This window comes from Patagioenas fasciata, chromosome 6 (assembly GCF_037038585.1).
Source record: "Patagioenas fasciata isolate bPatFas1 chromosome 6, bPatFas1.hap1, whole genome shotgun sequence".
Lineage (NCBI taxonomy): Eukaryota > Metazoa > Chordata > Aves > Columbiformes > Columbidae > Patagioenas > Patagioenas fasciata.
Window position 1 is genome coordinate 20652044 of NC_092525.1, and position 18247 is coordinate 20670290.

The 18247-nt window shown below is 39.7% G+C and overlaps 1 protein-coding gene across 16 annotated transcripts in view; it reads left to right on the top strand.

The window, feature by feature from the left end:
* DAB1 (DAB adaptor protein 1) overlaps positions 1-18196 on the top strand; it is a 436704-nt gene extending 418508 nt beyond the window's left edge. For 14 of the 16 annotated variants that reach the window (XM_071810184.1, XM_071810183.1, XM_071810182.1 and 11 more), the window contains 5 exons: positions 883-991; positions 3345-3893; positions 4722-4849; positions 5733-5831; positions 14894-18196. In XM_071810184.1, the coding sequence (XP_071666285.1) occupies positions 883-991; positions 3345-3893; positions 4722-4849; positions 5733-5816 (870 nt within the window). In that variant the 3' untranslated portion in view covers positions 5817-5831; positions 14894-18196. Of the gene's footprint in view, positions 1-882; positions 992-3344; positions 3894-4721; positions 4865-5732; positions 5832-14893 lie in introns of all 16 variants that reach the window. The other 2 variants (XM_071810189.1, XM_071810190.1) reach the window with 2 other exon arrangements.
* Positions 18197-18247: the final 51 nt, after the last annotated feature.

The window sequence follows — 18247 nt, forward strand, 5'->3', positions numbered from 1 at the left end:
CAGTTTTTATGCTGCGAGAAAATAAAACGGAATCAAATTGCATGTGGAGTCACTGCTTCGTGATGATGTGCAAAAATATCTTCAATTTTTATTCTTCTGATAGAGGGCTAGGTGTCACAAAAGATATAACCTGAGCTGCAGATCTGCTTCCCTGGTGTTGATCTGAGGTGCACGCTTCACTGCACTCTGTCTCTCCACTGCTCTGCAGGAGGATCCGGTTCCAGCCGTATAAATCACATCTCTTTGGTTCCACCAAGCAGATAGCCCAGAACTGCTGGTGAAGGAAGACAAAACAGTAAAAAGAGAGAGATGGCTGAATGTGTTTTGAGGGCAAAGAAAATTTTCTCAGCCTCGGATCTCCAGAGTATCCTGCAGCGTGTCTGGGACTAGATGTTCAAAGTCCTCTCTCCTCATCCTTAGCTTGCTCAATGGGATTGTGTTTCTCCTTTAACGTAGAGCTATGGTTCTGGTCCTGTTAGTTAATTGGAAGCAATATTTATTCACTTTTCCATAGATCCTGCAGATACTTCATTTGCCTTTACTGTTTCTTACATTAATGCCATGGTCACTGATTCTACTGGTTGTCACATAACACCTGGAATCACAAGTCTGTGTGTTCTAGAGAAAGAAATTATGCCAATATTTTGCACGTGATGCGTTCCAGGCAAATGTTTTTACTTTTTTCCTCTGGTACAAAGTCTCTCATTGTCTTTCTTGTTCTCCCGTCTCCAGCAAATTTTGATATTTTTATTTCTATTGCTTCTTTCATTCTACATCTTCCTGTTCTTTTTTCTTTCTTACGGATGATGTGACAGCAAAGTATCTGCTGCAGAAGCTGCAGCTGATAAGTCATCATTGTATTTTATTCCTGTTTTCTTGCAGACTCCTGCTACTCCAGGTGATGCCTTTATCCCATCTTCATCCCAGTCACTCCCTGCTAGTACAGACATGTTTGGTTCTGTACCATTCAGTACTGCTGCCGTACCCTCAGGTAAGAAATTTGCTGGAAATAAAGGCTCAGCTCAAATTTGGCGATTGGTTCTCGGCTCTGGTTTGCATTTCAATACTCAAGCCATTAATTTAGTGTAGTGGAAGAGGGGAAGGATTTTGAGGACAGTGCTGCAGGGCAAGGCAAAACAAGTCTTGAACAGGCAGGGAGTACATTATTTTGAATTTACCCACATTTTTAGAAACAAAAGCCAAAAAAGTCACTGGGAGTTGAACCATAGTTCAGCCATCTCGATAACACACTTTGCAGGTACAGTAGCAAGAGAGAAAAAAACATTTAGTTTAGCTTTGCCTTTTTTTTTTTTTTTTCAGTGGCAGTGAATATCCCGTCTCCAGTAAACAGAGAATGAGACATAGAGAATTTGATTGCCTTTCAGTGGTATTCCACTTAGGGAAATGCTGCTGTTTCCTGTAGACATTTCTGTCTTCTTCAAAGGGCTCAAAATTCAAAAGCTGATCCCTGCCTGGGATATTTGGAGCACTCGCAGCTCCACTTAGGAAAAAAACGGAGGAGGAGTGCCTCGAATTATTCAACAGTGACTTTCTAATTGGATAACTCCTTCTCTGATGAGCTCAGATTAGTCACTACATCTCAGAAAGGTTACACCGATGGTGAAGCGTTTGGGGATAATGTCAGATGAAAACCCTCATGGCTTGGATGAGGTTACAGTGGGGGCAAGATAAAAGGACATCTGGAGAATCCATCGTAGCCATCTGTAGAAATAGATATGTATCTAAGTGACTGTTCCTTTCATCAGTCATTAAATTGATCTTTCAAAGTTCAACTTCTGTTTTTTATTTTACTGTAGGCTTTTCACTTTACAATTTTGCAACTACCCTTACATTTAACTTTGCAAAACAGCCTAGAAATAAAGTCAAGGGGAAAAGGTACATGAGGACTGAGAAGAACACTTGGTTAGAAACAGGAGTTTTAAAGCTATGACAGTATTAAAAAGTAAAAGAGGTTTTCTCATTGTAACGTATTAGCAGTAAATCTTTAATTTAAACATGAAACAGCATATCTGTAAAGTATAATAAATCTATCAGTGGAACATAATTGTATTATATCGTTTAATTTGTAAAATTTTTTACAGTATTAGTTTCAGGGGGTTTTTTTCATTGTAAATAACAAAGCATCTGATAATACAGTTCCTACACAGTCAAACTCTTGGTAGCTTGAAAAGGGTTCAGGTCTGACAGGAAGCAATTATAATTTTAGTTTTAATCTTTAATTTCCTCCACAACTAGAGAGGTTTTATGCTAGCATGATACCTGAAGCAGTTTTTTGTTATTGGGTATGTAGTACAGCAGAAACTCAGAATGTTCTCAAGTAACTGGATCATAACTAAATGTGTTTGGTTGTTGTTTGTTGGTTGGTTGGTTGTTTCTTGGATTTTTTCCTAAATCTGAATTAATCCAAACTCTCTCTTTTTATTATGCAATTTGGGACATTTGCTTTGCTTTTCAGAGTCCCAGTGGTTGGCACTGTAGCTGTGTCAGAAGAGATTGCACAGAATCTCTTGCAGGAAGGTCGAGGACCATTGAGCTGTCCTCTAACATCTAGGAAGATGCTTCCCTGTATCTTAGAACCATTTTTGTAGCTGGGTCATTGGCAGGAGTTGACTGCTGTTCGAGTCACTCTCCCCAGCAAAAAATAAAATTGAAAAGGCTAAGAAACTGCTGCAAAGTTATGCAGAGGGGAGGGAGTCCTGGCCATCCTCTTCCTTCCCTCTGGCTGCTGAGTTTTTATCTCTGAAATTACTAATTCCATCCCAGCCTGAGCCAGAGCATCACGTTTGGTCCCAGAGATCCCATCCCCAAGAGGAGCGGGACAGGGAGAGTCAGGGTGGCAAGAGGAGCCTGTGGAGCTCAGGGGTGAGGAGCAAGGTTGTGCTACAAAGAGGTGAGTTTAGGAAATGTTTGTGGAGGCTGCTGTGGTTCTGGACATAGTTTGACCAACCTGATCCCAGCTGTGCTTTGGGACAAAGCCCCAGGGCAGGGAGCTGCCCCAGAGGCAGCTGCCAGCCGAGTCCCTGCACACAGATATTCACAGACCCACAGGGATACTCACTGAGGAAGAAGAGGAGAGATTATTTGTTCAGATGAGAGGAAGGATTATTGTCAGTATCCACCAACCTGTGGCTTTGTGTAGAAGTATTTGTTCAGTGCTATGAATTCAACCATCTTTCAGTTTTCTTTTTAAGTGGGCTAAAGTGGGATTGCTAGTGTAGCCTGCATATTTCTGATTTATTGTGTAGCTTTTTCTGAATGCTCTTGTCAGCAATGTTAAAATCTTCCATGTTTTTTTTTTCTTCTGTTCTCTCTATTCTTTGAAGGTTATGTTGCCATGGGAGCTGTTCTGCCCTCGTTCTGGGGACAGCAACCACTTGTTCAACAGCAGTTGGCCATGGGTGCTCAACCTCCAGTTGCTCAGGTGATGCAGGGAGGACAACCCATCGCGTGGGGCCAGCCCGGCATTTTCCCTCCCACTCAGCAAGCATGGCCATCTGTAGCGGGTCAGTTCCAACCAACTGCCTTCATGCCGACACAAACTGTTTTGCCTTTACAAGCAGCCATGTTTCAAGGTACCATTGCTCCTATAGCTACTGTCCCACCCACCAGTGATTCCAACAGATCAAGTCCACAGACAGACAGGCCCAGACAGAAAATGGGAAAAGAAATGTTTAAAGATTTCCAGATGGCTCAACCTCCACCAGTGCCATCAAGAAAACCAGATCAGCCTTCCCTCAGTTGTACCTCAGAGGCCTTCTCAAGTTACTTTAACAAAGTTGGGATGGCACAGGAAGCAGATGATTGTGATGACTTCGACATCTCTCAGTTAAATTTGACTCCTGTGACTTCCACGACACCATCTACGAATTCACGTGAGTATTTATATGCTTTTGGCCATACCTTTCCACAGATGTGACTGCTCCTCAAAGCATTTCTTTTTTTTTTTTAATACAGTAATTTGCAACATAGGTATGGACTGAGATCCTGCATGCAGGGTCTAGCTTATTAATATGTTACAGCCATAAAGAAAAGTATCAGAGAGGAACTTCAGAAACCATTGAAATCAACAGCCCCAGTAGCTGCAGTCTGAAATTTAATTTCTAAGAAGACAGCAGTACATGTTCTGTGCTAGGGACAGGCAAACTGCTTGGAAAATGCCCATGACATTAAACCTTACACTTATGTCCCATTCAAGCCATACTTTGCAGAAATTAGGAGATGGGCATTTATTTGAATAGCTTGATGTAGTGGACATGTGGGGAAATTCATTGAAGAGCTGTAAAAATAAGCTTATTGTGTTTGAAGCATGGAGATGGTGTATTTGGCAGATCGCTGAAAAGAGGAATTAATGAGACACAGATTTACCAGGGGCCAACCAGAGACCTTCTGTTTTGCTTACCTGCCATAGGGCAGATGACTCATGTATTCTTAATGTAATGTAGTGTTGTCTTCCTGGTTCCTAAAGGCACATGTCAGATGCAGCCAAACTTAATTTGGACACAACGGAATGAAATCCAATATATGGAATTGATAATTGCTTCTGTGTTCAAAGAGATATTTTCTGATGAGGAGCTGTGAGAGCTAATTTTCAAGGGTAACAGAAGTTGAGAGCTCTAAAGCATTAGAAAATCTGTGCTACTGCCTTTCTGAACAAATTAACAGATACGTATTCTGTTGGTTTTACCTTAATCTTTGTTTAGCTCCAACCCCCGCACCCAGACAGAGTTCTCCATCAAAATCATCAGCATCTCATACCAGTGATCCTGCTGCAGATGACCTCTTTGAAGAGGGGTTTGAAAGCCCAAGCAAAAGTGAGGAGCAAGAGGCTGTGAGTAGCAACAAGGTTTTAAAATACTCACTATTTCTTTTTAGCTAGAAAAGGTGGAAGTTATGAAATGTTGTTTAGGAGTGTCAGAAATAACTATTCTAATAGGGCTGGGTGGTTTTTAAGGGGGAGCTGCAGACAGCATTCACTTCCCGGTTCCGTTATGATAGCTGAAAGTATGACATTTATCTTGATATGCACTAATATTGCATAAAAGGAATCACACTCAGAGTTCATATGTATGGTTATATATGTTAGTTGTGTCCCCCAGTGTCCTTTTTAGCATACCAGCATTCACTTGTTGATGGGAAGAGAGTCCGAGGTAAAACAACATACATGCTGAGGCTGCAGAGATGTGAGAGTTTGTGTGTTAAAAGATGATGGCTTATGTTGTCTTGCACATTGTTGCATCCCAGTTGCTTGCCTAGTTACATTCCTCAATGTTCTGGCCCTCAGTATGTGATTTCTTTGCCTTAAACTCAGTGGACCAAAGCAAGAAATGTTATCTAAGCAATGCCTTTAAATTACAAGGTGTCTTAGGCAGAAAAGAGCCTAAGTGAGCCAAAGGCAAGATGGAGTCTGTACCAAAAAAGTACAAAATAATGCAAGCATGGACTCTTTCTGATTTACATAGATTTGGGTTTTCTGATCCAGTACCTTGTGGAGCCTGTGGCAGCTCCTGCAATGGCTCCAGCAGCCACTGGTGTGGTCCTTTCTGCAGGAAACCAGTATGGCTTTTGAGAACATATCAGTGGTGAGGTCTCACTTTCTGGTTTTCATGAGATAGACTGTACTTGTTATCCCCACAGCATGAAAATAACCTTGTGTTGACTTTTTCACTTTGCTTATCGTTGAGAAAAAAAGGTGTTATGTTCTTGTATTCTAGCCTGATGGGTCTCAGGCCTCATCCAACAGTGATCCATTTGGTGAGCCAACTGGTGATACTATAAGTCCACAGGTCGGTAGCTAGATAGCGCAGGTTGGGGTAGGTATCTGTCCTTTTTTTCTCTACATCCTTGAGGTGCTCACTGATTCTTCCACCAGTGCCTACCATTGCTTTCATGGATGCATGGTTTATTTTTCCTTTTCATCTCTTGCGTTTTTTCTGTCCATTATGCACAGTGTGTTCCTCATGCTCGGTGGTTTGCATGGCTTTTGCCATTCACCAAGTGTTGCAGCTTATGCAGATATGTGTGTTTCGGCTGCCTGCATGCTTTAAAGAAATGTAGACTTACTTTATGTTGTGTTCAAATTCGAAGGGGAAATAGGGAAACTGAGCCATTACTGATGATGTATTAGGCAAAACATTTTCTTTTTATCAAATCCGCTCTGGCCTTTTGTCAGATGTAACATATTAAATGGAATGCGACATCTTACCCATAGACATAACAAACATTTAATGAAATTATGTAATGATACATGAACACCTCTACCCTAAATCAATGTGATAATCAGTAGAAGCAGCACATTTTTTATCTGCATGTAAAAAATACTGAAATGGGTTTGTGTGTTTTTATCTCCAACTGCAAATTAAAAACATGTGAAAATTATTATCATTAGTATTACCATTGATATACTGATGTTTTAAAAATTATTCATCAAACGTAAGCTATTTAAATCCAGACAGACGGGAAAGATGATCTTTTCATGTTTTGTGTTACAGAACACATTAGAAAACGTGGCTGCCAGTGGATGTTCTGTGATTTGTATCAGTACAGTATATGTGTTTTACCAAAAAGACAGTAAAGCTACAAAATTTTATGAGTGCTGAGCATTGTTATTCCATCTAAATACTCTCAAGTGTTACTATTTGAAGGATATGTTTTATTATCTTCTCCCTGTCTGCTATTCATGTTTTCTGTTACCCAAATATGAGAGCTGATACAGCTTCTGTGCTTCAGCACAAAGCTCCTGCAGCAAATCCCTAACAATGGTAGAACGCTTTTTATTTTTGTACAAAAATTGCACCATGTTTACCGGTGACTTATCCACCCTGAGCCAAAGTAATTTGGTTTCAACTCAGTAGTTTCATTAGGAGTCAGTTTACTTTGTACATTAAATATGGTTTTAAAAGTCTTTCAGTAACTTAGCTTTTATCTACTTGGTAGTAATAAGATTATCTCTTAATAATATGTGGTGCTGTGAGAAAGCATCTCCCCCTGCATTACCAAAGTAATGCTCGGCTCTTGGAGGCTGAAGCAAAGGTAGCATTAAACTTCATGTCTCATTGAGTCTAACAATGACAGTGCATGGGTAAAGTCAAGCTGGAATGAACTGCTCTAGCAAGAGCATCACTTGATTTTGTACTCCAGCGAAAACCGCTTCCGCAAATGGATGGTGCCACATAGTAATTTCGCTTTGCCTTTGCCTGACCTCAGCCAGCACTATCCCAACTTCAACCCCTTTCAAGATTTCTTTCTTAGATCAAGAAAGGATTTGACCTTTGAGTCCCACACTCTGGAAACCCACATACATTTGTTTATTGCGCTTTGTCATAGGGTGATTCTGCAATTCATCACGAGGAGAATGATGATAAAATCTCTTTCTGATTTACTGACTGTCACAAAGATAGTTAGCATCATTTGTAAACTAGCATCACACACATATACCTACCAGGAGTTCCAGATGTAACCTGAAACAGTAGTTTGTCTGTTAATGCACATTTCTGTGTAAGGCAGTCAAGTAAGGGACTACTTTTGTTCTGCTTTTATATAACACATAGTAAAATACGTTATTTTTTCTGTCAAGAGTCTCTGGGAACTACAAGAACGGTATATTACCAGTGACTCCATATGGTTTTTGTCTATGTTTTTTAATCCTTGTAGAGTCTTGCATAAAATATGTATAATTCTCAGAAATACATTCTGGGAAATGTTAACTAATGTTACTGATTATCTTATTATAGTAACTCCTAAAAGCTGTAGGCAGGAACAGGAAACTGAACAAAAAGAAAACCTCTATCTGGGGAAGTTACACTAATGTCATTGTGCCTCTGTGCAGTGCCCATTCAGCAGCAGTCCGTAGGAAATCTCCTTGCTAAAACCAGCCCATCTAATTCAGAAGCCTGGTGTCATCAGAGCAACAGAAAGTCTAATCTCCATGGAAAATTATCAATTCAGGACTTACTACTGTGTTGTGTATTGAGCTCTGCATTTGGAGAGAAACTTAATGGGGAGAAACATGTAGTACAAAGGGATCACAGTCTGCATAAAAGCCGCTTTTGTGTGGTAGATGGGAGATTACTTTGCTCTTTAGAATGTGGTTCTTCCCACCAAGAACAACACAGTGTGCAGCTCAGATGAGTGGACCTCTCAGGAGCATGGCATAGTATTGTGTTCAGAAATTTCAAATATGTCTGTTCCCAGCAGCGCTGTGAAATCAGCTGTGCCCATACAATATCTTTTCTTATCTTGATGTATTCAGGATACTCACCTACCTAGTATTTTGTATTCCGATCTTTCAAGGTACCCTTGCAATTTGGTTTCTTGATTCCTTCTGATACTGCATATTCTCATCTAGAAATAATTCAGCATCTTTCAGTTATTATCTTCATTTCTCCCTTTCTTCTGTCTTTCTTTTGCAGTCTTCAACTTAGCCTCTCAAAATCCTCATCCTACCAGTGGCCATTTTTATAAGTCACTCTTCAAACAGTTATGGGTTCTTAATAGGTAAATGTGACATTTTATGGATTTTAAGCCTTTGTGGTTACAGATGAGAAGCAGACAAGCCTAACTTTCAGAAATGAAATAAAATCAACTCTTTGCAGAGCAGTTGATAGCAGGATTTGTATTCAGTTGTTTTCCCTTGGTTTGTGAGCGGTGTTGAGGATGAACAGTGATTTTACAGAAGGGGTGAGGAGAATGCTGAATAATAAGACCACCACCTTCAGCTGACTTACATTTAATCCCTACTGCTATCTTTAGAGGTTGTGTGTGGGATAACTATGTTGAAAGCAGACAGAAGGAAAGAAGTGTATTTTGCTATTATTCTACTGAATGTGTAAAACTTTTCTTACTGTTGACACTTGAGATTAAAGCAAGACTTTTGACCAGAGGAGTTTTCACCTGCTCATCCTCTTTGCGTCAGTGCAGCCAGTCAGCCTGAGTTACAGGCTCGTAGTGGCAGACCCTATGGTGTGGATATTTCTGTTCTTGGAGGTATTTTAGCCTCAGCCTCTGAATCAACCTCAGCAATAGGTCCAGCACACTGTGACACTGGGAAACCCTGAAGCTCTACAGTTACAATCTTAGCAAGGGCCATAGAGAGAGGAGCAAACATCAACTCCCTGATGCCAGGCTTCTTTGGATACCTGTGGTTATGTTGGCCAGTGTCTCCTACAAAAGCATCTTGATAGTAGAAAGAATAAAGCCATCATGAATATTGGGATTGGATATCACAAAGGTGGTCTAACTCTGTCTGAACCCTGCGAAGTGGTTCTCCAAGGCAAATTAGCAACAGTGTGAAAATTCTGAAAGAGAATAATGGAAATTTAATACCACAATTATTGTAAAAAAGGTCATTCTAAGTACTGGAACAAATGCAGCTCTGATAATAGGCTGCCTCGTTCAAGGCTTGCACTGGCAGTCATTCACGAGAGATTCTCAAAAAACCTTCAAAACATTTGTGGCTAGAGCATATCTTCCTCAAAAAGTTGTTCAGTTATTCTGTGAAATGTGTGCAGACAATTATCAGCCCTCAAAATATGTCACACCCTTCATGATGCCATCAGCACTGTCAGGAGAGCAACAGTTCATTAGAATATTTGTCTATCAGCTTTTGGTGGTACTTTGATGGCCCGCTGCCATCATCCATCTTTGAGCAAGTGCCATTCTTAGTGACAAATGTTCTTAATAATCTTAGTCAGCTCCAGGATGGACTACTCTAAGTCTGGATTTGGGCTGTTATTAGGAATTTGAAAGAAAATAGCAACCTGTGGACAAAGCCTTGGCTTATCTGGGAGCTTAGTGAGCCTCAGGAGGGCACATTAAGCTGGTTCTGCAACCTCCTCTTCCTTTCTGCCTCTTTCTATGGCACTAGGACTCTGAAGGGGCTCAAAATATTGAGATATTTGCAGGATCTGTTACCATCATTCATCTGGCTCAATAGGAACTGAACAGAGTACAAAGAGGAATTCATCATGATTATGGCCAGCCTGTTCTTACGGTAGTTTCTAGAGCTATCATTCTCATACTAAAGACACAGCATTGAGCGGAGCTGTAAACCTGAGAAAGAGTGTTGTGCGTTTGGAAAGGGATCACAGTTTGGGAAGTACTGCTTCATTCCAGAGAAATCAAAAAATTGTCATTTCAAGCCCCATGCTTGTTTGTTCATTGTCATATTTCCCAGGGAATCTGAAGGGTCAAGACGAGAGAAATCCAGGCTGCTCTGTGAATAGAGGCATCCTACTGGTTTGTCTTCATTTCTGCTGCAACAATCCCCCTCGAGCTGTTCATTTTAATGTGACCAGCACGTACAAGGGTTTCTCACCTCTTCAGTGTTTCCAAGTCTGCTTGAAGCAGCCAGGTACCCTTCCATTTCTCCAACTTCTTCCTCTAAACAAGAGAGAAAATCTATGTAGTTTGTTTACAGCCATGCTCTTGCTGATTTGCAATCCTGCAATCCGGTTAGGGGCTGAGCTCCTCCATCTTTCTCTGTAATGAGGTCATTGAAAGGTTCTCTGTCTTCTGCACAAAACTGATTTTAAAAAGGCACTTGCGATAATTTAGTATATTTGAGACTACAGAACAGTTTGCTTTAAATTGGCCATCGGGTTCAAAAGTTAGGAAGGAGAATTGACAGATACATAGATGGAAAGTATAATTGTGTGGTTCCTGTTTTGTTAGGAAAGGGGCACAGAAATAATAGGTGTGTTTCTTGGCTGCAGTTCATTATTATACTGGGACCAAGATGGAGCAGGGCTTACCTTTCTGAGAAGTTCTCATTGGTTTTTCATTTTATGGATCTGTCTTGATACTAAAATGACAACAGCTTCTAAAATGCTAATAATTAAGCTGGATATTTGAGACTAGGAACTATTCCTGGGTAGGTTTATAGTACGAATAGGGCCACTCTCCCATCATAATCCTGAACTAGAAGGTTGCTATATTTATGTTGCTAACAGAGGCTAACTGTAATAAAAATAACCAAAGATAAGCTACTGGCTGTTAATGGCCAATAGGAATTCCTTGTCTTATCACCAAAGATATTTAATTTGAATCCCACTTGCCAAGTTTACTATGTCCTATTTTATTGAGTCAGCATGCAATAAATAGAGAAGACACATTGCACTCCCGTTCCCTTCACTTGCATCCCCAGCACAAGATTCTCATTTTGGCTGACGTTCCAGCACACTTATTTCATGAAACTCCATCATTTGAGCCTGCCCTTTCTGATCAGTCAGCCAGGAGTAAAACTGATGCTGAGAATCTGTTGTAAAGGGCAAAGAAATCTATGTGGGCCTCACCTCTACAATTCTGTACATCTTGCCTGAAGCTTTGCACATAGCAGGGAGCCTCGCACTGATGAAAGAGCTGCCAGTATAAAAAGAGTTTCTTCCTAGCCAAGTCCCGTTTTGTGAGTGAGCTCACCTACACAAGCCCAAATAGATGCTGAATCATTCAAGAGATGTTTGCCAATGATTAGTTCTGTTGGGGAGCAAATGTTAATATCTTTAAATTGGATGCAAATTTCCTTCTAGTGGTTACATAATGTTATTCAAAAACCATTAGCAATCTTGTTAACTCATGCAGTAGTGTACTATACCAGAAATACGTACTGTTTGCTGCAGACTTGTATATTGTGCAAAATGTTCCTTAAAATGGAAATAAATGGATTTTAAGCATGAAGTATCTCTGGAATATGTAAATGTAGCATACATAGGGAAAATTTTCTCTTTGGCAGTTTTTGAAATTAATTCAAATAGAGTTCATAACTCAACATTTGCACAACATACTTGTACCTTCCTGAATATTTTACTGTCTTGTCATGAGGCGTGTATATTTAGACATTTCTGGTCCCATACTGCAACCTGTCACTTTGGTCAGATACCTCACCTGTGCATTCATATCCTCTTCCTGCAACATCTTGTCATGTCAGGGCTGCTGTTCAATGTAAAGAGCCACGCTAGTATGTGAGAATATAGCTGAACACTGCGCTTTGATAGCAGGTTCCAAACATAAAGGAAAACATTTACTTTTCAAACATCTGCCAGAAATTGCGTATCCCCAAAGCTGATAGAAGCCTTCAAGTAGGATTTAGCAGAAAAAAAAAAAAAAGGTGCTGCCAGTTGTCGTCTTGGTTTCTCCCTGTGGGTTGATGAAAGCACATCAGAAGTGCTTCTGGGGCAATCCTATAGAAAGGAAAACGCTTTAAGATTCAAGGCATTTATGTGGATTGGAAGCTTTGTAGGCTATTTTATTTGTTCCTTTTTTTTTTTAATTTTTCCTGACAAATACCTATTCTTTCATCTCCTCCCCTTCAAATCTGTTCCTATCACAGGGGTAGAAGTAGAGAGCAGAAAACATCGGTGAGATAATTCTGTTGCTCTGAGAAGAGTTAGGCTCGCCTGCCTTTTAATGACACTGTGACTTTTGCGTGGCATATGTGAAAAGAAGGAGGTTTATTTCTGCTTCCAAGACCCTACAAAGTAATGTTTGTGAAGCCCTGGCTTTATGAGAGAAGTTCTCCATGAAGTCAACAGCACTTGACTCATGTTTTGCCTCTTATCTGTCCCTTTCTGCTCTCTTTTGCTTTCTCAAGGATCATTATCAATACTTTACAGATACCATTTGCAATGCGGGGCTATAGTCAAGAAACACTGCTTGAATTATCTCAAAGTAATATTAGAAAACATATCTCAGTCATGGACAAAAAAAAATTGGCTGAGAAGATTGCACACAATTACTGCAATTAATTTCTCATTTAGGCATCTGAAGGGGGAGATCAACTAAAAAGAAGACATAAGAGCACGTTTTTCATTCAAAATGTTCTGGTCTACTGGAAGAAAAAATTATTTGAATCAGTGAGAAATGCAGGCCTTTGCCACATGGAGTGTATGTTCAGGTGAATATTGGGTAGGAATAAAAGAAAGTTGTAATTCTGAAGGCTCCCTCATGTGTTGCTGAAAGTGCAGATGACCAATGATGAACTCCTCCTCCTCTTCCAGTGGTGTCAAGTCCAGTGGCACCTTAGGACACCTCTTCTTTAAGTGCATCTGCATATCTTAAAAGTATTCAAGGACAACCCTAACAAGCACGCTTGACAGTTTGAAAGGCTCTTTTTTCCCCCAAAGGCATTTGAAATCTGACATCTTTTGTTCCAAAGGGATGCTCTCCCTCCCTCCCCTTTTCTTCTCTTCCTTTTCGCTTCCCTTTGCAATCACCTCAGGTTCAGCAAATGCCTGAAGAATGGCCTGGTGTGTGTCAGGTTCCCACATTAATTAGTACAGATTTTCTCTGAACTAGCTGTGATAGATCATTCTGCCAGCTTCATGTCTGCCGTACATGAAAATTGGCATAGGTAGACTTAACACACAGTATGTGAAATGCAGTTATTTACTCTCAGTCATCTCTTCTGATTACCTTCAGTGTTTCAAGGTCACAAAATGTATTTGCTTCTTTCTGGGGATAATTTCAGCAGCCTTTATTTAATTATTCCAAAGGATTTTTCTCATCCTCTTGTAATGCTCACAGTGTAACTTGGGGCTTCATGTAGACAAGAGTTGAGGAAGCAGAGTCTCTGCAAGTGGCAGAAGCGTAGTCATTTTAAGGAACAAGTGACAACTTTTCTTGGCATGAAGGAAACAGGTCATGTTTTGGATTTGTTATGTTGCTCCTCATTCAACACAAGTTGCACAGTGAGGTGGGACGGGGCACTGGGGTGAAGCACAGCCTGCAGCACTGGTCAGGCCCCCTGGATATGGAGTAAATACAACCCTAGGGATCCACCTTTGGGCTGATTTTTCTCATCAGCAGCATCATTTTATAAGTAGCAATTAAAATCCTGTGCCATCCCCTGACAGAGATTTCTGTGCTCTGCAGTGCCCAGTGATTTGTCAGCCTTCGGAGTTTGTTTTTTTTGTTTTTTGGGGTTTTTTTGCTCAAAGTCAGCTTTTGCTGATGCTGCTGTAACATGAGTTGATTCTAACTTGGTTAAATTCAACATTGTGGCATGGTATTTGAATATTTATCAAGCTGTGGAGAGTTAATGCAGTATGGCATTAATTAGCCTTTCTGCCTGTCTTGTTCTTTTTTTAGATGTCATTCTTAGTTTAATAAATTAGTTTCTGGAAATGAAGTAGAATGGATTCCAGGGTTCATGGATGGTTTGCTTCCCGTTGCAGCCGAGATGAACACAGTATTAAGAAAGAACAGGGTGTCAGCTGTGAAGCAACACTGAAGAACATGGCAACTTTTGTTCCCCCCACATCCAGGGAATTGCTCAGAAAGAGTCTGTTAGCAAATCGACCCGCTTTCCTCCCAGCTTTAATAATTGTCCAGGCTCCTAATCAAAGTGCACAGAGCGAGCTTTCCTCATTCTTCATCGGCAGCTCCTGTTGTTACTTTAAATCCCATCACAGCTTCATTAGCTCACCTTTCAGCGGCGGTTTTTATTTGCAAGTGTTTTTCTCCATGAGTTGTGTACCATCCACAGTGATGTTCTGCTGTTTGCTGCTGGGTGGGGTCTCAACCTGGTACCAGTACCTGCATTTTACACCAGCTACGTTTCTGGCCTATAAACGTCAAAACGTCCAGTCATACAAATATCATTTCATTTCTTCATGTGTCTGTGGCCAGCAATACCTCCTGAGGATCAGTGCACAGCTGATACTGGAAGAGGAAATTGATAGTAAGGATTCGTTTTCTAAAATAATGTCATATTTTCTTCACAATTCAACTGGGGTGCTGTGATCAAGACAGGAGAGAAAACAGACACTTCCTTTGGGTTTTGACTCATGAGGTATTGCTGTTCTCAAGCAGATGTTTAGAACAAAAATGTTCAAAAAATGTCTGGAGACATGTCTGCTTATTTTATTTTTGTTGTCCTCAGGAAGCAGAACCTCTCTACGCTCAGATCAACAGACCTAAGAAGTAGCATTGGTACGGGCTTGCGGTGCTCCAAGACTGAAATGAAACCCAACAACCTGGCAGGCCTTTGGCTTTTGTGCTTTTTTCCGATTGATTTTGTCTGACAAGGAGAGATGATTGCCCTCCTGGACTGGCTCTACGAGTGTTCCTGACACTTTTTTTTTTTTTTGGCAACCAATGGCAGATTCCTATGGCAGCACAAAATACAAACTCTCCCTGCTTATCCACACCACGAGTCCAGCCCTGTCCCCACAAGTCATGGGTATCCAGACTAGGAAATCTTACTCCTCGGTCTTCTTTTAAGCATTTGTTATCTTCCATATGCCACATATAAATAACGAGCATCTTAAATTTATTGAGTATTAGACATTATTTTTCTTTTGAGTGAAAAGCAGAATCTGTATGTAGCAGTGGCATTATCATTGAACAGCCTTTTGGGCACAAGTTGGCACTTTTTATGTCACGGTGACATGTTTTTCATCATCATTTATATCAGGCTGATCCTGACATTCCCCCCCCCCCCCCCCCATGTAGACATATTTAAAGAACAACAACAACAAAACACTGGCAGTGTCATTTTTTTTGTATTTCTTATTCTGTAGTTTTGTATGAGTGACAGATCCAACAGCAAAACGCCTCCTGCAGAAATGATTCCTAACTTGAAGCCACAGAATAACACGGTTGTTTATCCATCCTGACTGAAAATGTTGCCAAATGGACCTTAAAGTTCTAGCGCATCATGAGGAAGAAATGCTGCTTTTCTGTTTGAATACTCATGTTGTGGGTAGAAAACGGACATCGAGTCCCACCGAGGAAAGACGAAAGAGTCAGTATTTCCTAGGAAACTCTAAACAAAGTGCAGAAAAGGAATATTTTTATTTCTTCAGTATCTTGCTGCTGTAATGCTATGCAGACAAGTGTTTTCTTCTCTGTGTGCCATTTTTGATGAAAAAAAATCATTTGCCAAATAATACTGGTATGATTCTGATTTAGGAATTTGGATGAAGCGGACTTGACAAATGGGACAAGGATGGCATGGATTTTGGAATAACAAACTGATTCTGTGATCAAATTGTTCATCTTTATCACTTTTTGTACATCAGAAAAATCAAATGGGATTTTTATTTTATAACTTGAAAAAAAGCTTACTGTTAAACTCTTTAAATGTTTAAGGGGAAATGGCTTTAAGGAGTTCGAATGAAAATTGCCAGTTTTTTTGTAAATATAAATGTTAAGAAAATTCTTTTACTGATGCCATTACACAGTAGAGAAGGTAGCAAGTTGCAGTGCTTGGGAGGTGTCGCAAACCCAGTTTGTGGTTCTTGCATCACATACGTTTGTTCACGTGCTTATGGTAATGGGCTGCAGCTCAAGTGCATTTGCCAAAAGCAGTCAGCTTGTCAGCGACTAGAGATTAATGGGAACACATGATTTTATGATCCAGCATTATCACATGGACATACTCCACTTACAAGAAATCACATTTCATTGACATTCCTCTGAACCTCTGCATAGAAGTCGTCAAAACTGTTTACACACAGAACAAAAAAATTTAAAGCTTCGTTTTTTTACATTTATGAAGCAAAAGTGCAGTGTTTGGGTTCATATGTTTAGCACATGATTTTCATAAAGAATCTATATATTTTTGCCCTACAGAGAATTGTTATACAGGTCAAATGTGTTTTCCTGATGTTCCTATGCAGTTACAGTATATTGAATTTAGTGGTCTAACACTAAAAAAAAAAAAAAAGAAAAAAAAAAAAGAAAAAATAGAAAAAGGAAAAAAGGTTGAATAAATCTAATGATTAATCAGTTTTTAGGGTTATTGTGCAGATTTTGTTTTTAAATTGACACATTAGGATTTACATTTTTGTCATTATTAAAATAGGCCTGGAGTTATAAATATTTTACTTTCTTTCATCTCTATTATAAGCTAAAAATGGTTTAGAAGACAAAATAACGCGTGTGGCGATGTGTACAACCAAATTTCGCAACATGATTCCAGTCTTTTGTTTTGAATTAGAGAAATTAGAGAAATGTGCGTTACGGAATGTATGTGAATGAAAAATCAGCTGTGAATAGACCTGATGAACCTGCAGAGAAGAGAACTTTTATCCCCATTCATGGTCATTTGATACTTATTCCTTAGTCACGTGTAAACGGCTTTGTAGCGCATCTTATTTTCCCATCAGAAGAAAGATCAAGTTTTCGCACTGGAGAAGATGAATTAAGATTTGTGGATTGAGCATTGCAGGATTAAAAGCAGAGGTAAAAACGTTTCTGAAGGACGTTTCTTAATATTCTTAATGTTTTCCTAATTTGCACAGTGGTGCTACTTTCTTAACCGGTGTCTCTTTCGGGTTTTGTCCTACATACGGAACCACAAAGACAATTTTGGTTCATCATAGACATTTGAGATTTAGTGCCATCAGTGCATTTCCACTTACGGGGTAAAACACTGAAAGAAAAAGAGGAGATTCATGTCTCAGAGGATCCATTGACATCATATTTGTAGGAAGCAAATAATTTACATGGTCCTTGCAATGAATAGGTGCCAAGGGAACAAGGCTGGGATTTTAGTGTCTCATGGGACACAGCTGGACCGTCACCAAGGACCTTTGTCTTACCTTTGCCAATGCTCATAAATAAAAACAAATCCTGGATTGTCTTGTCATACGGTTAGATCGTCCTTGTCATGGTTGAGATGCTGAGTTGAGAAGACTGGAAGGCCTCTGCACTGTACCGGTATTGTAGATAACTCAAATATCCAGCTTGTGCAATTGTTTAATCCCTCGTCCTTCACTAGCACTAAATTCATCACTTTAAATTTAAAAACCAGGGAATCCCACCAGCCATCCTGTTATCATCCCCCGTAGGTTCTTGATCTTTACCTGTCATGAAAAGATATTTTGATAGATCGTAGTCATCCAAGTGTCTGATGGAACCTTTCATCTAATAATGTACTGGGCACCTTCTTTGCAAAAATGTTTACTCTGTGGTTTTCATTCATTTTTATTTCTGCATTCTGACACATATTTTTTTAATAAAGATGAGAAAGATAAAAAGACTGCAGTACATTTCTAAACCTACTTTAACTTTACCTCAGATAATGACCATTTGTTAACGTATATGGACATATTATTTTTAACTTTATGTATAACGCATTCAGCAACAACAACAAAAAACCAACAAATTTTTAGAAATTTTCCATTAATTTCTGTAACACACCATGTAATACTGTTATGAATAAAAATGTTAAAAAAGACATCATTTCAGTTAGTTTGTTTCATAGCTTTTGCTTTTCTGTGATAATTCT